This window comes from Oncorhynchus gorbuscha, linkage group LG04 (assembly GCF_021184085.1).
Source record: "Oncorhynchus gorbuscha isolate QuinsamMale2020 ecotype Even-year linkage group LG04, OgorEven_v1.0, whole genome shotgun sequence".
Taxonomy (NCBI): Eukaryota; Metazoa; Chordata; class Actinopteri; order Salmoniformes; family Salmonidae; genus Oncorhynchus; species Oncorhynchus gorbuscha.
Genome location: NC_060176.1, coordinates 61,550,747 through 61,574,259, shown reverse-complemented (window position 1 = coordinate 61,574,259; position 23,513 = coordinate 61,550,747). Strand labels below are relative to the sequence as shown.

Below are 23,513 nucleotides of genomic sequence, written 5' to 3'. Positions count from 1 at the left end.
AACAACTCCTTTGTTTTTTATTGTATTTAACATGTATGGATTAACACTCCTTAGTTAGCAGGCACAAGCAATCTAAAACCCACATGATAGCAACTAACTATCAGAAATTGTTAACAAGTTAGAAATGATTTAAACACACTTTGCTGTAGACTATTTACTAGTTACATGATTTTTTTGTTATGTAATAAAATATATTTCACCCCACCCAGTATTGTATTCAAAACTTACCAGAAAGCATATAGTCCTTGGCTCAGACAGTGTAGTTGTGTGGGCTCAATAGCATCTCACTAGTGTGCAAGAGCTTGAGAATCAGGAGGATATGTGATGGAAGAGTGCACTGTGCATGCAGAGAGTTGCAATTCCATTTAATTGGGGATAGTTTAACCAAAATATGCCATAAGACCTAGAATTGCCTTATGTGTATCCCACAAAAAAAATGTTCACTGTTATAAGCTAACCTTTTTGATGAATTTAAGCAAAATTCCCAAAATTCTGGGGCTTAACTTCCCAGGGAAAATCTCCAGAAATGTACAGGAAGGTTTCCGACCCTTTGCAACCCTCGGCCCAACAAAATCAAACCCTGGATTTCAATCACCACAGTATGTTTATCCAGTTAGCTACCAAACTCCAGTCACTTACAAGTACTACATTTATTTTGCCTTTAGCAAATAGAGGCCTATGAATTGTGGAATACTACAATAGAGCCAACCCATACAGAAATGTAATCTGTCTGAGTTCCATTCTCACGTTTACTTATTATAAGCAGTCTGTTGGACATAGTTGGACAGGTTTCCAGTAATAATAGATGAAATTCAGCAGGGGTGAGGGAGTGAGGGTAAGTAACTAGTACGTGCCGCCACGGGAAAGGGTGGACAGATACACTTGATAAGACGTGCTACAGGTCATTTCTGGGAAGCAGACTTCAGAGTGGGAAGGGAGGATGGGAGAGGGGGAGCCAGGACAAGGATGTAGGCAGTGCGATGGGCTTTCCTGGTCAGAACCATATTATTTTGTCATGAGCTTCCTCTATGTTCCACTTCCCCCACTAATAAACCAGACAGGCAGAGATGACTCATCAGGAATCTGACTCACAACGCAGGTTTATTGGAGTTTACAGACACACCTTTTCCCTGGCTTTTACAGGAACTGAGAAGCACTGATTGGCTAATTTACAGTAACCCTCAGATTCCTAATGTATAGCTCTGAACCTGTGTTGCTTGGGGGAATCTATCTTATTATGCTAACTACTGTAACTGTCTGAATGGACAAGACGCAGGCTGTGTAGTCTGACACTATTTTGCTTATGGAATGGTGCAGTGTGACATCAAAGTGTCTGAAAAGAAGACAAGTATGAAAGCATTATAAGGGAGGTCCAGATAGCCACAAGACCAGGTTCGGGTGTCTGTGTGCCTCTAAAGCCGTGTTCACATTGGCAGTTTGAAGCGACTCAAATCCTATACATTTGCATATCTGATTCGAATCTGATATTTTTCCTGCAAAAAAGCACACAGATTCTGACAAATCTGATTCCTTGCCAAATCTGATTTATTTGCCCTCAAGTGGTTTTTAGACTTTTATTCAGCATATATTGTTTCTTGCTAGCTACTCTGCTGACAGTTTGACAAGAACATGTGCTAGCTAGCTAGTTGACCGCTGTGGCCAAAAAGATATTGTTTGAAAGTTATGTAGCTTGCTACATAACTTCTGAGTGACAGGAAGCACAAGCACCAATCAGCCTACCCTACTGCACACACACACCCGTCGTTACTGTGACAACTAGTGGAGCCTCGACAGCAAATGACTGCCGTCTGAACATACACAAATTCGATTTGGTCACTTGAAACTTTCTGTTTGGACAGTCAGTTGTCCAAAATGCATGCCACCTCATGTCATAGCCTGCCACACTCACCTCTCCCTTCTTCACTGTCATAGACTGCCTGCGTGGGGTGATCTCCTCGTTGATGCTGGACAGGAAGTTCTGGGAGATTCTCAGGGCATCCTGCAGCAGTGGATAGTCTGAGTGGCTGGAGGGGGTGTGTTTCAACAGGTCCTGAGAGAGAAAGAGAGAAAAAGATAGAAAGAGGGTGAACGAAAGAAAGAAAAAAAGGGGGGAGAAAGGCAAAAGAAAGGAGAGAGAGAGAGAAGGTGAAAGAAAATAAGAAAGAGATAGAAAAAGAGTGAAAGAGTAAGAAAAAAAGGAGAAAAGATGGAAAGAAAGAGAGAAAGAGCAGAGAGAGAAAGAAAGAGTAAAAAAGGAGGAGAAAGAGTAAGAAAGAAAGAAAGAAAGAAAGAAAGAAAGAAAGAAAGAAAGAAAGAAAGAAAGAAAGAAAGAAAGAAAGAAAGAAAGAAAGAAAGAAAGAAAGAAAGAAAGAAAGAAAGAAGAGAAATAGTAAGAGAGGAAAAGAAAAAAGAAAGAAAGGAGAGAAATAGTAAGAGAGGAAAAGAAAAAAGAAAGGAGGGTGAAAGAAAGAAACGAAAGAAACAATGAATGAGAGATAAATAGTAAGAAAGGAAGAGAAAGAGGAGAGTGTGAAAGAAAGAGGGTGAAAGGAGGAAAGAGAAAAAAGAAATAAAGAGAGAAAGAAAGAAATAAAGAGAGAAAGAAAGAAAGAATCAAAGAAATAAAGAGAGAAAGAAAGAAATAAAGAGAGAAAGAAAGAAATAAAGAAAGATAGATAGAAATAAATAATTAAAAAATTAAGAAAGGAGAGAGAGTGAAAGGGAAAGAAAGAGGAGAGAGCAAAAGAGAGAAAGAAAAAGATAGGAAGAGAAGAAAGAGAAAATGTGAAATAGAGAAAGAAAAAAATAAAATAATTTGAGATAAATTATGATCACTTTTTCTAAGATATGTGAAGCATTGTTTTCATAAAAGAAATTCAGGTCTGAAGGGAAAAAATCTTCAGTGTGTTGATTTGACTTACATGCAGAACCAGGGTGCTGCGGGTGACTCTGTCCACGGGTTTATAGAGCAGAGCTGAGGGGGACAGGGTCATAAAGTATATAAAGTCCAAGGCAGGACAAGGCAACGCAGAACTAACAACATAGGACACCTTGAGGTTGAGGGTCATATTCAATATGCTTTAACTAAGCATATACCACTCTTTCTGAATTCAAATAACTAGAGGGTTGAATTCTTCATAATCTCGAACTATAGATATTTAAATAAATGTAAGGTTTAGTTCATTTTGACTGTGAATTGTTCAAAATAATGAAATTGCACTTACTTTCCAGTGAATTTTTTGCCTGGTCTTTGCATTCCTTGGTGCTTATGACCTTAAGATTCTGAGGGAACAACAGGAATTGAGAAAGGCATAATGATACGAGTACACCATTTCAACACAGCATCACAGTAATATAGATTTTAATCTCGGTCCACCCAGCCGGTTCTAGCAATTGAGCCTGGGGATGAGGTATTCTATCCGAAACGTTGCCCTTGTAAAAGTAGACATATAAAATACAAAACATACCTGACATATTTCAGCAAACTGTATGTTGGCCTGGCAGCACTTGTCAGCCGTCTCCACAGCAACCGTATAGTTATCCACAAAGGCCCTGTACACTCCTAGCTGGCTGGCCTTTAATAGAGAGAGACAATAGAGAGTAGATACGATGTAGTTAACCTGTTGTTGGACTCATGTACCCAGTTTTGGCTGCTCTCTACTCCGGTCATACTAGTTGCTTTCCCTTCTCAAGGTGCTGAGAATAGCGATCAGACGAGGTATGGCCTTTCAACAAAAACAGCATTGATAACATGCATCCTATCAGTCATAATTTGTCCTTTTTTTATGACTGCGCACACACACACACACACACACACACACACACACACACACACACACACACACACACACACACACACACACACACACACACACACACACACACACACACACACACACACACACACACACACACACACACACACACACACACACACACGTAGTGAGTGTGCGTGCAAACAGTCATTAAAAAAGGATAAATTATGTGATTTTTTTCATGCATCTTCCTTTCCTCCACTGTCATACTGAGGCAGCTCTTTGCAGTCAGGAGCCTCTTAGTGATGTGTTGTCCTCCTTTACTGCCTGTTATATGCTATAGCCAGGCTTTTATCTAAGTGGGAGATGTCTCCAGGCAGTCTGCTCACATGTGGGGTCCAGCATCCACTGCACATTATAGCCGGTCTAACTCCCTTTTTCTACTCTTTAAATCTCTCTTCAGTATTATTAATGATCAAAGGAAGTCTACTAATATTGTCTTTAAAAGTGACTTACTTATTGGATAAATATCCGCTTACTCACAGAAGAACGCAGTTTGTGGCTGGGGGGGGGGGTCTATTTCACGTTTTTGTACTTCTGAACAAAGGAACAAATGCATCTGGAAGAACTAACACAAAAGAACCATAACAGCATTTCCTAGGTCTTTACAGAACAATAATAATGCTCACCAGTTTCTGGAAGAGATCGCCCACACACTGGTTGTGGCACCACTCCTGAACTCTAGGTAGCAGGGCATCGTAGAAGTCATTGTGGATCTCATGGAGCTCCGTCACCTTGAAGAAGATGGTCTCTATCTGCTGGATGGTCAGCATCGGCTGGGAGGTGGTGGCCGCTGCCCTCAGAGGCTTCATGGGCTGGGAAAATCAATGCAAGACAAGCATTACTGTGTGTGTGTGTATACATCCATCAGTCTGTCCATCCAACATGTTACTGTCCCAATGCTCTGAAATCACTGTTCATCACAGTGAGGTGTGTCATATTCCATTAGCTCAAAGTCTTGTCTCTTACCAGTAAGATAGCCCCCAGGTGGCTGAGATATGTCTCCTCACTGGCCAGGATCCCTGACAAAACCCACTTCCGCATCTCCAATTCTTTCTCCTGATCCAGCTCTGTCTGTGTGTGAGAATGAGACTAACAGTGAATGGCAGAGAGAGAGAGAGAGAGAGAGAGAGAGAGAGAGACAGTGAGAGCGACAGACCGGGGATTCACTTCTACCAGGCTTATTTGGTGATTCTAATTGTAACCAGAGCAGATCTTCCCTAATACCCCTGGGTGTTGAATGAGACCGCTAAACAGCTACGAGTAGAGACTGTCGTCTCATGGCAATCCAATACATTTGATTAAATCCTGTTGGAGATGTAGAGGGTAGAGGTCAGAGGCCAGGGTCAAAGATCCATTGTATTGTGGAGGGAAACAATTGTTTTCCTAGCCTAGGATGGGACCTTTAGTTACCGATGGGTCAAAGGCATCAGTGGTTTCTGACAGTCTGTCGCTCACGATTCCATTTATTCCGTTCCAGCCATTACTATGAGCCCGTACTCCCCCGTTAAGGTGCCACTAGCCGCCTGTGGTCGGTCGATATGAAGCTCATGCACAGAGCAAAAATGAATAGCCCTGACATTCCACAGCTGGAATACTAAGGGGGCACAAGAGAAGGCCTCCCCCTGGATTTAACCTTTGAAGATCAGAGAGCTGAGCACATCAGAGGAGGATCTAGGGGACACCGGAGATTGGCTAGGTACAGTACAATAGAGGTGGATGAGATTTATAGGGTGAGTGAAAGTGTGGTTGGAACAAGCAGAGCATCTCTATTAAATATACTCAGAGAGCCCAAGGCAGACTTATAGAGGACGGGGGCATTAACAGACAGCTGCACTGGGTGGAAAAATCAGACACATGGGCTTTAAGAGTAGAAGATGGAGGTGTATGATAAACTGGCAATAACCTTACCGACAGGGTGGACTCCAGGGAGCCAGAGGAGTGTGTGTGCTGGCTGCTGCAGCTCTTGGAGCGGAGGCGAGGTGAGGAGGTGGGTGAGGTGCTGAAAGGCAGGAGGTCATGGTGCTGCTGGTGCTCCTCCGCCTGCTCCAGGTCATAGCCATAGGAAGGTGGGGTCCCACTGTAGGGGACTTTTGGCAGATGGAGGGGATTAGGTGTGGTAGTGTAAAGTAGGTTCCAAGACCGTGGCACTGTGTGAATCTCTCTCTGACACTTCACACCCTTCACATGCAAGACATCCTCTCTTCTCCTCTAAAAACACCATTAAAGTCACTGAACAGGCAGTGAAAGAAGATAGAAATGTGTGATCAGTTGTCATGACCGATTTGACTGGAAACATCACCTCCCTCCAAAAAACATGTGTCTATATTCATCTGCTCTTTGAAATATATATATTTTTATTTAAAAACAATAATCCTTTGTTGAGACGAGAATATGGTGCAGACTCAAAAAGAACCAAAATAGGTCTTACATCAAACACAAGGGCGTAAAAATATTACTAAAATAAAATAAAGTTATTCATATCTGTATATCAATGGTATTATATAAAAGCTACAGTACATTCAAAATAACTAGAATGACCTGATGAAAACAGCTCTGTCATTCAAACTCTCATGTGCTCTATTCCAATACATTCTGTGTCTCTGTGCTTCAAATCCCCTCTGATCTTCAGAGACTGTGCCAGACACACAGGGACCATCCCACAGCAGAGGATAAGCCAGGAGAATCGCAGCAAAAACTCTGACTCACTTGTGTGGTGAGGAGAAGCATTAGTCAGTCCCTCTACTCTCTGTACATGACATACTTTAACTGTACAGATGCAGAAGCAGTTAAAGGCAGATATACTGAACAGGAGCTTATTAACCATAGTAATGCTTTATTTCCATATCAACTCGATGACAATAAAAACTCGAGGGAGGGCACAGAGTATGCGAGCAATCAAAGAGGAATTCATTCTTAATGATCACTCAGTAGCCATAGGTGAACCAGTAGCCTGAGGGACAGATATTTGGGACAATGGGAGTTCCGCCACTCGTCATCATATCTTCTCCTCTCCTTCCATCTCAACCATGTCGGATTGTGGCTGTGTGGTTTTCAAGTTCATTCTTGGTGAATAAATCCAAGGTGTAGGGAAGTGGCCAAGGCTACATTAGACCGCCCCGTTACAGAGAGAGAGGACTAACCGCAGCTCTTCCTGCTCTCTGGTTTGCACTGTAGGTGTTAGACACAGACCAGAAAACACCCCCTTTTATTCACAATCACAGCAAAGCAGACATTCTGGGTGGAAGTGTTTGCAGACACAATGCAACACAGGGGTCTATCTTGATGTGTTAGCTGCTGTTGTCTAGTTGTTTCCGCTATTATTCATCTATATAGTTTTGCATCAAGAACGGTTCAATCCCTTTTATTGTCAATATGAGTCATCAACAACATCTACCATCATTGTCAGTATCAGTGTGGCAGAAGCACAAGCACCACCAGTGGAATGATACAAGCTGTGGTGTTTGTTTGTCTGTGAGGCCTCAGTGTTAAAATAGCTGAATGTAGCTGAAATACTGTATGTTCAGAAGTGGACACTGAGATAACTATACTGAACCAAAATATAAACGCAACATGTAAAGTATTGGTCCCTTCATGAGCTGAAATAAAAGATCCTCGAAAATGTCAATATGCACAAAAAGCTTATTTCTCTCAAATTCTGTGCACATATTTTTTACATCCCTGTCAGTGAGCATTTCTCCTTTGCCAAGATAATCCATCCACCTGACAGGTGTGGCATATCAAGAAGCTGATTAAACAGCATGATCATTACACAGGTGCACCTTGTGCTGGGGCCAATAAAAGGGCACTCTAAAATGTGCAGTTTTGTCATACAACACAATGCCACAGATGTCTCAATTTGAGGGAGCGTGCAATTGGCATGCTGACTGAAGGAACGCCCACCTCCAATTGCGTTTTAGAGATTTTGGCAGTGCGTCTAACCAGCCTCTTAACAGCAGACCACGTGTAACCACCCGAAACCAGGTTCTCCACATCCGGCTTCTTCACCTGCGGGATCATCTGAATTGATTTGGCCTAATGAATTGATTTCTGATTTCTGATTTCCTTACTTTAACTGTAACTGTAAAATCTTTGAAATTGTTGTGTTTATATTTTTGCTCAATGTAGTTCACCTCTGCTAGAAAACAGGAAAGAGAGGATTCCGGAAGCAAGGAAGGCAGATGGAACCCAGCCATGTGGAGTGGTCGGGGGCTGGTTGAGTCAGGCTGACAGTGGGACACCCCCAGAGACCATGACAAAGAACCTGAACAAAAACACTGGGCCGTGCAGAGTGAAACCCCTGTGTTTACTCTGGAGGAGCAGGCAAGGGGCAGAGCAGAGAGAAACCCCTGTGTTTACTCTGGAGGAGCAGGCAAGGGGCAGAGCAGAGTGAAACCCCTGTGTTTACTCTGGAGGAGCAGGCAAGGGGCAGAGCAGAGTGAAACCCCTGCCTTTACTCTGGAGGAGCAGGCAAGGGGCAGAGCAGAGAGAAACCCCTGCCTTTACTCTGGAGGAGCAGGCAAGGGGCAGAGCAGAGAGAAACCCCTGTGTTTACTCTGGAGGAGCAGGCAATGGGCAGAGCAGAGTGAAACCCCTGCGTTTACTCTGGAGGAGCAGGCAAGGGGCAGAGCAGAGTGAAACCCCTGCGTTTACTCTGGAGGAGAGGAGCAGGCAAACCCCTGCGTTTACTCTGGAGGAGCAGGCAAGGGGCAGAGCAGAGTGGAGGAAAGCAGAGTGAAACCCCTGCGTTTACTCTGGAGGAGCAGGCAAGGGGTTTACTGCGTTTCTGGAGGAGCAGGCAAGGGGCAGAGCAGAAACCACTGCGTTTACTCTGGAGGAGCAGGCAAGGGGCAGAGCAGAGAGAAACCACTGTTTACTCTGGAGGAGCAGGCAAGGGGCAGAGCAGAGAGAAAAAACTGTGTTTACTCTGGAGGAGCAGGCAAGGGGCAGAGCAGAGAGAAACCACTGTGTTTACTCTGGAGGAGCAGGCAAGGGGCAGAGCAGAGAGAAACCACTGTGTTTACTCTGGAGGAGCAGGCAAGGGGCAGAGCAGAGAGAAACCACTGTGTTTACTCTGGAGGAGCAGGCAAGGGGCAGAGCAGAGAGAAACCACTGTGTTTACTCTGAAACCCCTGTGTTTACTCTGGAGGAGCAGGCAAGGGGCAGAGCTGTGTTTACTCTGGAGGTGAAACCCCTGCGTTTACTCTGGAGGAGCAGGCAAGGGGCAGAGCAGAGAGAAACCACTGCGTTTACTCTGGAGGAGCAGGCAAGGGGCAGAGCAGAGAGAAACCACTGTGTTTACTCTGGAGGAGCAGGCAAGGGGCAGAGCAGAGAGAAACCACTGTGTTTACTCTGGAGGAGCAGGCAAGGGGCAGAGCAGAGAGAAACCACTGTGTTTACTCTGGAGGAGCAGGCAAGGGGCAGAGCAGAGAGAAACCACTGTGTTTACTCTGGAGGAGCAGGCAAGGGGCAGAGCAGAGAGAAACCACTGTGTTTACTCTGGAGGAGCAGGCAAGGGGCAGAGCAGAGAGAAACCACTGTGTTTACTCTGGAGGAGCAGGCAAGGGGAATACAGGGGAAGTCAATGTGAAAGGCCACACTGTGTATCTGTCAGATTATACAACAGCAGTGACCCTGGGTGAATAACCTCTCACACTGCCACAGAGGCCTGGAAATCATGGTCAATGGACACACACTGACCAATCATACAGACACAAATATATTTCCGTAAAATGGACATAAACTATAAAACATGTCTTAAAATGTTATTTCTTACATTAATTGATATTAACTAAAATAATGTTCACAGAGACCGTTATTTACATGGCTCTGGGAAAACCATGCTTTTCAAATGCAGAATAGTTATCCATGGTAGGATGAAAAAGCAGGCAAGCTTCCCAACATTGAGTGAAGAGTATTTCACAATAGACGAGTTCCTCAGTACAGCTTAGTTCTCAGACTGCAAGGCCTGTTGCTAAGGAAGTGTCCAGGCAGGTCTGTCCAGAACATTCAGCAAATTCATCAACTTCAGAGCAGGAAACAGACATTCTGCACACGGTCACCTTTTCACACAAACATCCCCCTCCTCCCACACGTACACATTTAAATTAATATTAAATATCATATCAACTCTGGGATTGCTGTCCTTGAACCAACCCTGTGAGTTGTCTAATGCATTGACTCTTTCCTAAGTTAAATCATGGTAAAACGTTTAACAAAGAAGATCAGCTACAGCTCTGTGGGATTACCAAAGAGCTAATGCAGTTTCCTCTGTGCAGTATTAGTATGGAAAGCCGTTTTAACATAGTCAGTGGCCAGTTCACGAAAATGGTTCGCTCATACAGACAGTGAGTCACAAGGCCATGGCTTGCTATATAAAGCAGGCAGACAGGCATTCAGTTACTTTTCTATTGAACATTAGAATGGGCCAAACTAGTGACGTAAGTGACTTTCAGAGTAGTATGATCGTCGTTGCCAGGGGCGCGGGTTCAAGTATCTCAGCAACATCCGGCCTCCTGGGATTTTCACGCACGACAGTGCCTAAGGTTGGCCAATAATGGTACGACAAACAAAAAACATCCAGTCAGCGGCAGTCCTGTGGTCGAAAACAACTCGTTGATGAGAGAGTTCAAAGGCGAATGGCAAGAATCATGCAAGCAAACAGGCTGGCCACAAACAGGCAAATAATAGCTCAGTACTACAGTGGTGTGTAGAACGGCATCTCGGAACTCAACTCGTCGGTCCTTGTCACGTATGAGCTATTGCAGCAGAAGGCCACACAGGTTCCATTCCTATCAACTAAAAACAAGAAGAAGAGGCTCCAGTCGGCACGCGATCACCTACACTGGACAATTGTGGAGTGGAAAAACATTGCCTGGCCCGACAAATCCTGGTTCCTGTTTGGTCATGCTGATGGCTGAGTTAGGATTTGGCGTAAGCAGCATGAGTCCACGGCCTCATCATGCCGGGTGTCAATGGTACAGGCTGGTGGCGGTGGTGTAATGGTGTGGGGAATGTTTTCCTGGCACACGTTAAGTCCCTTGATACCAATGTCAACACCCCAAATAATTCAAGTTTTTTTGAAGGAAACGGGGGGGATTGAACCGGTATTAGATGGGTGTACCAAAATAAACTGTATATTCATCACGTTTTATATTAATAATGGATTTTTTTTAATGAATAATGGAATTTTCTATATCAATATTATTTTACTTTGAAAATGTGGAGTAGGTTGTGTACATCAATATGAAAAATATCAAATGTAATATTTTTTAGATAAAATTTTAAGGCAGCAAAATGTGAAAACTGTGCAAGGAGTTTGTAGACTTTCACTAGCACTGTATGTAGGAGCACGCAAATGTAATCCCGACCCCATGAAGTTCATTATAATACAGTGGGCCAAAAAAGTATTTAGTCAGTTACCAATTGTGCAAGTTCTCCCACTTAAAAAGATGAGGCCTGTAATTTTCATCATAGGTACACTTCAACTATGACAGACAAAATGAGAGAAAAAAAATCCAGAAAATCACATGATGAATTAATTTGCAAATTATGGTGGAAAATAAGTATTTGGTCACCTACAAACAAGCAAGATTTCTGGCTCTCACAGATCTGTAACTTCTTCTTTAAGAGGCTCCTCTGTCCTCCACTCGTTAATGGCACTTGTTTAATTAATGGCACCTGTTATCAGTATAAAACACACCTGTCCACAACCTAAAACAGTCACACTCCAAACTCCACTATGGCCAAGACCAAAGAGCTGTCAAAGGACACCAGAAACAAAATTGTAGACCTGCAGCAGGCTAGGAAGACTGAATCTGCAATAGGTAAGCAGCTTGGTTTGAAGAAATCAACTGTGGGAACATTTATTTGGAAATGGAAGACATACGAGACCACTGATAATCTCCCTCGATCTGGGGCTCCACACAAGATCTCACCCCGTGGGGTCAAAATAAATCACAAGAACGGTGAGCAAAAATCCCAGAACCACACGGGGGGACCTAGTGAATGACCTGCAGAGAGCTGGGACCAAAGTAAAAGCCTACCATCAGTAACACACTATGCCGCCAGGGACTCAAATCCTGCAGTGCTATGCATGTCCCCCTGCTTAAGCCAGTACATGTCCAGGCCCGTCTGAAGTTTGCTAGAGAGCATTGGGATGATCCAGAAGAAGATTGGGAGAATGTGATATGGTCAGATGAAACCAAAATATAACTTTTTGGTAAAAACTCAACTCGTCGTGTTTGGAGGACAAAGATGGCTGATTTGCATCCAAAGAACACCATACCTACTGTGAAGCATGGGGATGGAAACATCATGCTTTGGGGCTGTTTTTCTGCAAAGGGACCAGGACACCTGATCCGTGTAAAGGAAAGAATGAATGGGGCCATGTATCGTGAGATTTTGAGTAAAAACCTCCTTCCATCAGCAAGGGCATTGAAGATAAAACGTGGCTGGGTCTTTCAGCATGACAATGATCCCAAACACACCGCCCGGGCAACGAAGGAGTGGCTTCGTAAGAAGCATTTCAAGGTCCTGGAGTGGCCTAGCCAGTCTCCAGATCTCAACCCCATAGAAAATCTTTGGAGGGAGTTGAAAGACCGTGTTGCCCAGCAACAGCCCCAAAACATCACTACTCTAGAGGAGATCTGCATGGAGGAATGGGCCAAAATACCAGCAATAGTGTGTGAAAACCTTGTGAAGACTTACAGAAAACATTTGACCTCTGTCATTGCCAACAAAGGGTATATAACAAAGTGTTGAGATAAACTTTTGTTATTGAGCAAATACTTATTTTCCATCATAATTTGCAAATTAATTTATTAAAAGTCCTACAATGTGATTTTCTGGATTTTTTTTCTCATTTTGTCTGTCATAGTTGAAGTGTACCTATGATGAAAATTACAGGCCTCATCTTTTTAAGTGGGAGAACTTGCACAATTGGTGGCTGACAATACTTTTTTGCCCCACTGTAAATAACAAAATATAAATGCTATTGTCGCTATCAAAAATGTGAATAATTGCTATCAAATTTTTTTTTGATATCCAAAATTGTCATTTTTATATTGATGAATCATATAAATTAAAAAATATATATTAATGACATTTTAACATAACATTTTGTATGTTAAAACAACTTCCCTAGTAATAGTGAAAACAGAGGGGTTTACTCTTCAAACACTATGTGGTTGAATGGTGGTAGAGTGTATCTGTGTCTCTCCTCAATTAACCTCAAAATGGTTACTAATGTGCAATAGAGCTGGAACAAATATATTCTAATAACATTGCATAACAGTGCTCAAACCAACAGCTGGGGCTGAGAGGGTTTTAGATGTCGCAGCAAAGGACAACGTTTCTCTGGACTTTTAGTAGAGAATCCTGCAGAATTTAGAGGTTCTTTCAGCATTATTGAATTTGCCAGTGTTCTGATCTTTGGGTTTAGGAAGCCAAAGTTCATCAGGCTCAGAAAAGCTTTGGCTGGATCTGGAAGTTGTGTTTGTTTAGTGTAAAAGTTTGTAGTTCCCGAGGGAGCCATTTGGCCACACTACTACAAACCTGCTTCTCTTTTATCTTTTACAATAGGACAAGGCTGACCTATAAACAGCTGTCTGCTAGGATTCCAAACATAACAGGTTAACATGCTCTTAAATCCTAGTCCAGAGAATAACCTGTGCACTGTCAACATGCACTCTGTCCCTGTGGATGCAACAATTGTGGAGAGTGATGAGAGGTTTGACGCAACACACACAACAAAAGCATCAAGGACATATTCACAGACCTGTAATCCTAATCCACATGTATAGATTATGATCCAGAGAAGGGGAATGACAGATGTGTTAGCAGGACAAATCCACAGAATCATAAACACAGAAATTCAACATCACAACTGTGATGTGACCTTGCTTAGAGAGCAGGGTTCACACAGTTTTGGCAGGATACAGGATATCCATATGAATGCTAAAAAATACATTTAAAAAAAGACTTGTCTTGAAGATATAGTTCCCTTTTCTTTCTCCCTTGGATTAACACCGAGAGCTTGATTGTGTTGAAGCTGAATGTAGCTGCTTTTAGAATCTCCATGTAATGCATCAAAGCACTGTCACACTTCACTGCATTGGCTGAAGGACACTTTAAATATTTCTATGGAGAGAAGGATAAACTCTGCATTTGTTCTGGAAATAACTAAAAAGGAGGAAATGGTCCAGACAGTGATCAGAGTGACAGCCTGTAGAGATCCTGCCAGTCCCACCTGGACACGCATTAACCGGGATGGGATGCAATGGACAAAACAGAGTACACCGATTCCTCTTAATTGACCACCAGAATTGAGATTTAAAAATCTGTTAAAATGAGACACAAATGTTAAAGGATTCTCCAAAGAAGGGGCTAATATTCCCTTTAAGACTGATTATTTGGGACATTATGGTCCAGGAATAATAACTGTAGTATTAAGTGTAGCACAATGACAGTCTCTGTCACCTCTGACAGCTTATAGATTAGAAAAGATATGGCACCTTCTAAACATTTGTTATATTTTAGAAATGATGCTGTTAAGAGCTTTGGAAACTTCCTGCTCCACTAAATGGATTCTCATCCTGATCGTGTGATCACTGGAGAGACATCTGTCAGCTAACCGAGAGGAAACAAGTGTTACCATGTCTTTTACCATCCAGCATGTATGGAATGTACAAGTAGAAAGTTATGCAGGTTTATCAATACAGATCTGCTTTACTAATCCTCAGCCTACAAAGAGTTGCACTTCAATCCCACTACTACGAAGGGGTCTTTTCATCCCTCACAGCTAACACAGGAAGGGATGGGTTGGGTGGAGATCTTTCAGTACTGCATACACTTCATTTCAGCACATCTGGTTTCTCTCTGACTGAGCTTCACCCATCAGGTTGAAGAGAAACAGGTCTGAAAACGTGGCACCTGCAACGGGGCGGTGGCACTGCAGCCCTGAAAGAAGCTGACTGGGTGTTTCGGCAGATCAGCAGAGTGCGAGCCAACCAACCATCAGCACATTCTGGCACATCTGAAGTGCCCTGTTGAAGTGGGAGGGAGCCCGACCACAGGCCCAGTAAGAGTAGTGAGGCCCACCAGCTCTGCTCAGATCGGTTATGGGACAGCCTAAAATTAGCACCAGCCATTGAGCAGTGTAGGTCAGAACTCAGCTGCCCAGACCACCACACTTACTAATCAGCGTGTTGAAATAGCTCAGGGTGGTCACAGTAATGCTCTGTATAACAGAATATCAAGGTTCAATAATTGCTCCAGTCTGTGACCTACAGGATAAACAGTACCAGTCAAAAGTTTGGACAAACCTACTCATTAAAGGGTTTTTCTTTATTTTTAACATTGTAGAATAATAGTGAAGACATCAAAACTATTAAATAACACATGTAACCAAAACAAAGTGTTAAACAAATAAAAATATATTTTAGATTCTTTAAAGTAGTCATCCTTTGCCTTGATGACGGCTTTGCACACTCTTGGCATTATCTCAACCAACTTCATAAGGTAGTCACCTGGAATGCTTATCCAACAGTCTTGAAGGAGTTCTCACATATGCTGAGCACTTGTTGGCTGCTTTTCCTTCACTTTGCAGTCCAAATCATCCAAAACACAACTGATTGGCTCAAAAGCAGTAAGGAAAGAAATTCCACAAATGTACTTTTAACAAGGCACAGCTGTTAATTGCATTCCAGGTGACTACCTCATGAAGCTGGTTGAGAGAATGCCAAGAATGTGCAAAGCTGTCAAGGCAAAAAGGGTTGCTACTTTGAAGAATATATTTAGATTTGTTTAACACTTTTTTGGTTACTACATGATTCCATATGTGTTATTTCATAGTATTCTACAATGCAGAAAATAGTAAAAAATTAAGAAAAACCCTTGAATGAGTAGGGCTATCCAAACTTTTGACTGGTACTGGTACTGTGTTTGTGTGCACACACAAACTTGACTGATACAGTGAGGGTGTGATACTAGCTGAAAAAGAGGGAGAGAAAAGAGGCAACCAACACAAAATGTGTTTTCCCCTCATATCATAAGTTATTCAGATCTCAACACCCATGTCTTATCTTCTCTTTTCCAATAAACCACAAGAAAAACAGATTGCAGACACACACAAAATTCAACCCAAACAGATGCACTCACATGAGACAGTCGAAGAGTTGGACACACAGAAGGCCAGGTTTAGAGGCTTTTCCACTCAGCACTGTGGATAACCAGGAAATGGGAGCAAAGACCAGGAACTAAACATGATTATTCCCTATAATTGTGCTTTCAGAGCAATTTCAAGAAAAGCTGTTTAGCTTCCAGGAGGAATCTTCTTAAGGACTCATGCTTGTAGATATGCGTATTTGTTCTACAGTACATCTTATTAAAGTAAATACATGAAATAGTACTGTCTGCCAGAAGCGACATCCACAAACTAATTATTGTCTAACATGGCCCAGGCAGTTTGTGCAGAGGTGAGCTCATCCCATATAGCACATTACCATCGCTGTGTTCCCCCACACCCCACAAGCAGCTGAAACATTCCATAAACATGTGGCTTGCCAGCCAGCAGCACAGAGGGCCCTTTGAATAGGACCTGTAAAGGGAGCTAAGACCAGGGGAACAGAAGTGGACGGAGACGGAGCACGAGGGAGGATTAGAGAGGAGGAGGAGGCCTGGAGGGAGGGCCAAAAGATCAAACATTTCTCATGCATTTTTACCATTATCTGTAAGAAAATATATGGATATGGAAAACAGCCTGGGGTAGACACAAACACTTTCAGATGTGCTGTTCAATCTGACAGTATTTCTCATGTTTCAGAGTTAAGGGTTGAAATTGCGCCAAGTAGGCTACTGCCCAACCGTTAACCCCTATGCTGGTGTAACTTGAACTGGATAGGGCCTGCTTATTACAGATATTAATGGTGTGTTTGTCCCTTCGCTCCATCTGAATGCAGTTGGCAGGTCCCTGGCCTGCTGCTATGATCCCCTGCCAGCTCTCCAGGCACACTCCATTCTGTGCCATTTTACCAAGTCACCCACCCGAGAGGACAGGTGACACGAAACACAGAGCTCAGTCAGGGTGCACAAGAGCTCTTTCCCTTTTCTGTGCTGGCGCCACTTCATCTAAATTGTTGGACACGTATCTTGTATGTAAACTCAATGAGAGGGAGAGGTGAAATCATTTTTGCTTCCTTAACCACTAAAAGGCTCAGAATGTTGACATTCAGGTACAAAAAAGAAACAGTGTGAGCTTCATCAGGAGCTCTGAAATATTCATGATTGGATCGTAACCCTGGAGGGTGGGCCACCACCGCCGCTGTGATTTCTCCTGTGGTTGCAAATACAGCCCTGGACTGAGGCCAGACACGCTGAGAGATAAAACCACTATCAGACCACCTGAGTGAAAGCTTTTCATTAGTGTCAAATGAGACATACAGACCTGTCTAATTGATATTAAGTGGAAGCTCCTCTTGGCCTGGCACAGGTTCACTCAAAGTGCAGACATTCTAACAAAACAATCCCCAGTAGACCTTTTTATAATGTACTCATGATTAGCCATGAGTCAAAGTACTGGCCACTGGCATATGCCTGTGTTATAGTGATAATTAACTATAGCAAAGCAGACAAACCATAGAAGTTGCTTCCTTTAAGCCACACAGCTAACCAGCAGCTCTATTCAGAGCTAACCAGCAGCTCTATTCAGAGCTAACCAGCAGCTCTATTCAGAGCTAACCAGCAGCTCTATTCAGAGCTAACCAGCAGCTCTATTCAGAGCTAACCAGCAGCTCTATTCAGAGCCAACCAGCAGCTCTATTCCGAGCCAACCAGCAGCTCTATTCAGAGCCAACCAGCAGCTCTATTCACAGCCAGGAGTGACAATTGGCCTAGATCTCCACATATGATGAGACTGGTGCTCATTCTCTAATTCCTAGGCTATTCTAGGAAAAAGAGACCTTAGAGATTTGTACATTTTAGACTGGCTGTTTCCCGATGATTACAAGCGGGAGGTGTAGCAGGGTTTGTAGAGTCAGTGTGGCAAGGACAGAGGCCCATTTATGCCATTCAGTACTGTTCCCAATACTAGGGCTGTTTCCTCCTCCTCCTCAGGCAGACCCAAAGTATGCCACAATGCCAGACAGTAAAACACTAGAGGTCTGCTGGGTACTCAATGCCACCCCATGTTTGACTGGCTGTTTGCTCATGCAGTCACAGAAAAAAAACACATCGCTGAGTTGTTTTTTTTCTTAAAATGTAGCAATGACATATTGCAACTTTAACTAATTAAAATGAAGGCAGTGCCATCTGAAAGGAACATACGAACCCTCCTAAAGCTACAGTAAATATTCACCAGAACGCTTACGTAACTAGAGCACAGTGGCCCTTTATAACATTGTCATTATAAAATAGCTTTAGCAGAGTACATGGAATTTATTGAATGCTGCAAGGAGTTTTATGATAAAACTAAAAATGACATTTCCCACACACTCTAAAAAGTCAGTGCCCACAACAGAGGACAGCAGTTTGTCATGCTCACCTCAAAACTACTGCTTATCACAGCACTGATCCAGCAATGTATGCAATAATGTTCCTACAACATCAGAAAATAAATCCAGATCTCTGTTAGTCCACAAAGCACGGTTTGCATGAAGTGATCCTGCAGCAGGACCGTTACCTCAGCAACATGGCCTTTAAGACAACCACTCCAGGGACAGGCTCAGCAACATGGCCTTTAAGACATCCACTCCAGGGACAGGCTCAGCAACATGGCCTTTAAGACATCCACTCCAGGGACAGGCTCAGCAACATGGCCTTTAAGACATCCACTCCAGGGACAGGCTCAGCAACATGGCCTTTAAGACATCCACTCCAGGGACAGGCTCAGCATCATGGCCTTTAAGACAACCACTCCAGGGACAGGCTCAGCAACATGGCCTTCAAGACATCCACTCCAGGGACAGGCTCAGCAACATGGCCTTCAAGACATCCACTCCAGGGACAGGCTCAGCAACATGGCCTTTAAGAAATCAACTCCAGGGACAGGCTCAGCAACATGGCCTTTAAGAAATCAACTCCAGGGACAGGCTCAGCAACATGGCCTTTAAGACATCCATTCCAGGGACAGGCTCAGCAACATGGCCTTTAAGACAACCACTCCAGGGACAGGCTCAGCAACATGGCCTTTAAGACATCCACTCCAGGGACAGGCTCAGCAACATGGCCTTTAAGACATCCACTCCAGGGACAGGCTCAGCAACATGGCCTTTAAGACATCCATTCCAGGGACAGGCTCAGCAACATGGCCTTTAAGACATCCACTCCAGGGACAGGCTCAGCAACATGGCCTTTAAGACATCCACTCCAGGGACAGGCTCAGCAACGTGGCCTTTAAGACATCCACTCCAGGGACAGGCTCAGCAACATGGCCTTTAAGACATCCACTCCAGGGACAGGCTCAGCAACATGGCCTTTAAGACATCCACTCCAGGGACAGGCTCAGCAACATGGCCTTTAAGACATCCATTCCAGGGACAGGCTCAGCAACATGGCCTTTAAGACAACCACTCCAGGGACAGGCTCAGCAACATGGCCTTTAAGACATCCACTCCAGGGACAGGCTCAGCAACATGGCCTTTAAGACATCCACTCCAGGGACAGGCTCAGCAACATGGCCTTTAAGACATCCACTCCAGGGACAGGCTCAGCAACATGGCCTTTAAGACATCCACTCCAGGGACAGGCTCAGCAACGTGGCCTTTAAGACATCCACTCCAGGGACAGGCTCAGCAACATGGCCTTTAAGACATCCACTCCAGGGACAGGCTCAGCAACATGGCCTTTAAGACATCCACTCCAGGGACAGGCTCAGCAACATGGCCTTTAAGACATCCACTCCAGGGACAGGCTCAGCAACATGGCCTTTAAGACATCCACTCCAGGGACAGGCTCAGCAACATGGCCTTTAAGACATCCACTCCAGGGACAGGCTCAGCAACATGGCCTTTAAGACATCCACTCCAGGGACAGGCTCAATGTTTTTGCTGGACATTTAATCAGAAAGCTGTAGCAATCGCAACTTTCTCTGTATCTGACAGCCGGCTTCCCTATTTTCTACAGGTCAAGCTGCATTGGTAAATAGGTGTTATTGTGAAGAAACAATCAAATGGTAAGACAATGAGGAAAACCACACATTACAGTGTTATTGCACTGTCCTAAAGCAAAATATTTGACCACAAGTCTCATGGACTTGTGTACTTTGTCAGAAGAGCCACATACTGGCTTACTGTTCTCATGCTGATTATTTCCCTGATTATTTGCTTGTTCATTGCACATTTGGTTTACAATCCTATGCTTTCCAGCCTATCACCTTTCATAACAGCCTATTCTCAACAATTGCTACCAAAAAAAAATGTTTTCTGCTCTTCTCATTTGAATTATGGAAATGGAAGACAATGAATGACCCTGACTGATTTACTACAACCAAGAGTCTGCTTTTATGACTTCAGTGAAATCATGTGATATGAGGAAATATGTGGCATTGAGTCAGCCATTCACTTAGACATGTCTATACCTATTTGAGTCATCATAGACCTGAGCAACCAAAAATATCTCAATCACTGTTCATATAGAGACTAAGAACGACACAGGGAAGAAGACAGAATATCAAATCGTGACCTTTCCCTGTCAGTCTGTGGCTAAGGAAATCAGTTCTAAAGACTAACGGAGAGGAAATCAACATTTGGCTTTTTTCATCTCCACCAAAATAGTATTTTCAAGACCAGATCAAAGCAGTTAAGCACAGGCTTAATAAGAGAGGGAGAACATATGTTTGTTTTTCCTCAGCTGTCTGGAACAAAGTGTTTTATAAAACATACACCCTGTCATGTATTGATGCTTAAATAAATATTTTGCATTGAACTCTCTCTTCTCTGTCCTTGCAGTACCTAGTACCACCCTATCCCACTTAAACATTGTTGCAGTGTCAATACGTTCGACATGAGTGACTCTCCTATTGTGTTCACACATCACAACAGGAAACACTGAGGACTGAAATGTTGATGGGACGATGAGCCCTCCATCCTCTTTTTAGTGAGAGTTATCAGCCCTTTCCCTCCCCACCCCCAACAAAGAGCCTCCCTAAACGTATCGCGCTACACAAACCCTTAAGTGAATTACTCCTAGACAAGGACAACAATGTTGATGTGTGCTGACACAAAAACACTCCGGGTGGACAGGGCCGAGCGACTGGACAGCCTGAGGGCACGCACGGTCTCAATCAGGGCATCTCTAGATGAGCACTACAACACTCAATGGTAGAGAACAGAAGGGGGAAAGGGGGCAGGCATGCTTACAAAGTGAAAAGAAAACAGTCGTACAATCCACAAAGAACCACACAATCTCTACGGTGCTTTGCAAAGGTGGGCTGCGCTAATGGTTTCATATAATCATATGTAAACAAATTTGGCAGAGCTATAGTACACTATAGCATCATGTTGCAGCTGCACATATAGGCACATTGCTGCATGAGGAGAGATCAAGGTTAGGGCAAGTACAGGCATCTCTAGTAAACACATGAAATGGCAGTGGCTATTGAGCCCTAAGGATGCATTAACAGTTCATGTGCTTTTTTACGTAAAATATAAATAAAAGACTTGAGTACAAAAGGACAGTATAGAGACTATGGCCTTGTAGACCTACCCAGATCTCCATGGAGACTGTTGTCATGCGAGGTCCTACTGGACGTAGTGGAGTCCCCATCACCGGGCCAGATCTGGCCTATTTTACGGACACCCACGATGGAGGCCTCGGACACCAACACTTCCTGCTTCAGACGTTTCTGAGACAGTGGGGAGGGCAGGCTGCTGCTGTCAAAGGACTGCTGGGAAATCTGGGAAGGTGAATGAATTTTCTGACTGTACATGTGATTGGTGGTAGGACTTGGGGACATGTGACTTGACTGGCCAGAGGAGAAGTCTTCCTCGCTGGACGTCAGGTTCTCATTGGAGCTGCAGTCTGGGGTGTAGCCGCCCCCAGCATCGTAAAAACTGCCAGGTGAGTAGGAGCGCCTTGGCCAGTTTTGGCGTGAGTCCTCCTCCACACTGTGGTCCCTGATGTGAATGACCCTCCCCTCCCCCTCTGCCATCAACCCCCCAACATACACACTGGTGTAGGGTTGACAGTTTGTCGGCTGTCTCCCCCCATTGGAACGGATCACACTGTCCTTGAGGAAATGTGGGTTCACCTCTGTGTCATCATACAGCCCATTGTAGCCACAGCCGCCCTCTGTGGACCTGCATCGGAGTACAGATTTGCGGATCTCCCCCATAGCAGTGGATAGGTTCCCGGGCAGGGAGTGCATGGACCTGTTGCGCTCCATTTGCATGGCCTGGCAGCCCAGGCTGCTGATCTTATCTGAGACTTTCCTGTCATTTACCTTCACGAGGCCTCTCTCATGGTGGTACTCCATGTTCACGTAGAAGGGTCTCTCTGTCCCTCCAACCCCCTTCCCATCTCCAGCTGTGTGAGAGTTGGCTATCTTGATGCGCTCGAAGGTGGACCGCAGTGCTGCTACTGAGCTCATGCCCACCCTGTCCCTGTCCAGATCTGTGTCTGGGGGACACAACTCACCCCTCTGTTCGTAGGGAGTCACCCCATCTACCTCTCCCTCTGGATACTGTTTATAGCTCCCTGTGTCGACTGCCTCTCTCGGCTGCTCCTCCACTGTAGGCTCCTCATCTATGTGGGATGTCTGGGTGTCTGAAAAACTGGATTGGTCTCCAATAGTCATTAGGGACATCCTCTTGATGCCCCATCTCTGCCCATCATAAGCCTTCCTCTCCTTGGCCAGTAATGTCTGCAGGTAGATCATCTGAAAGCGCTCTTTGTTTTCCTCTAACTCCAGCTGCCTGATAGATGACTTGCATTTCTCCAGCTCCTGCTCAATATCCCCCAATGATTTCAGCTCCATGCTTGGGGCATCTGACTCAGGGAACTGGGCTTTCCAAGCCTCCACAAAACCTACTGGTTCAACCATAGTTTGTTTTGTTTTACCTAGTCCACTGAGAATAGAGTAATAGAGTATAAACTAAGTTTCTACTAAACTATAAGATTCGTTTCCAATCAAAATTATTTCTGAAGCATGACTTATAATGGCCATTAAAAGCTATTTCCACACTCCACTGACTGAATACATTTTTCACAAGACTCATGCAAAAAAATGTCTACTTATCATGCACCATTATATTATAGTCAGATCGAGTGTTTACGGGCACCAGTGAGAATTGACATGAGGCCTGTTCTCAAAACGAGCCAGTTCAGATACCTGCAACAAAAGAATAACAAAGAATAAGTGTCCTTCCATATCTTCTGTAATGTCGGTCACAAACAATTACTCTTCATTCATCGTAAAAGCAGAATCACTGTCCTATCCAGAAGTTCCATTCAATTATTTAGTGTCCAGGAACAATTAAAAATTTCCAGTGTAATAGGTGTTTTTAATGTTACCGGTAATTCGTTATCCTGCACCCGATTGAAAGTTAGTTTGAATGTTCTCTCGTTAACCTTACACTCACTAGACATTAGATACACTTCGTCGGATCGCACACTGGCTACGGTTACTGTGTTTTGGTCATTTTCTTTATTGAGTTGGTGCTGAAAAGAGAGGGAGGGACTTTGATGTGTCCAGTTTTAAAGACG

General features: G+C 43.9%; 1 protein-coding gene across 2 annotated transcripts in view; it reads right to left on the bottom strand.

Moving 5' to 3' along the window:
- The window catches only part of LOC124034421 (breakpoint cluster region protein-like), a 38,222-nt gene extending 14,741 nt beyond the window's left edge, over positions 1 to 23,481 (bottom strand). The window contains exons 1-9 of one of the 2 annotated variants that reach the window (XM_046347616.1): positions 23,322 to 23,481; positions 21,516 to 23,139; positions 5,727 to 5,905; positions 4,785 to 4,889; positions 4,445 to 4,630; positions 3,468 to 3,575; positions 3,225 to 3,282; positions 2,922 to 2,974; positions 1,910 to 2,050 (exon numbers count right to left, since the gene is read on the bottom strand). In XM_046347616.1, the coding sequence (XP_046203572.1) occupies positions 1,910 to 2,050; positions 2,922 to 2,974; positions 3,225 to 3,282; positions 3,468 to 3,575; positions 4,445 to 4,630; positions 4,785 to 4,889; positions 5,727 to 5,905; positions 21,516 to 22,851 (2,166 nt within the window). In that variant the 5' untranslated portion in view covers positions 22,852 to 23,139; positions 23,322 to 23,481. Of the gene's footprint in view, positions 1 to 1,909; positions 2,051 to 2,921; positions 2,975 to 3,224; positions 3,283 to 3,467; positions 3,576 to 4,444; positions 4,631 to 4,784; positions 4,890 to 5,726; positions 5,906 to 21,515 lie in introns of both variants that reach the window. The other variant, XM_046347617.1, reaches the window with a different exon arrangement.
- Positions 23,482 to 23,513: the final 32 nt, after the last annotated feature.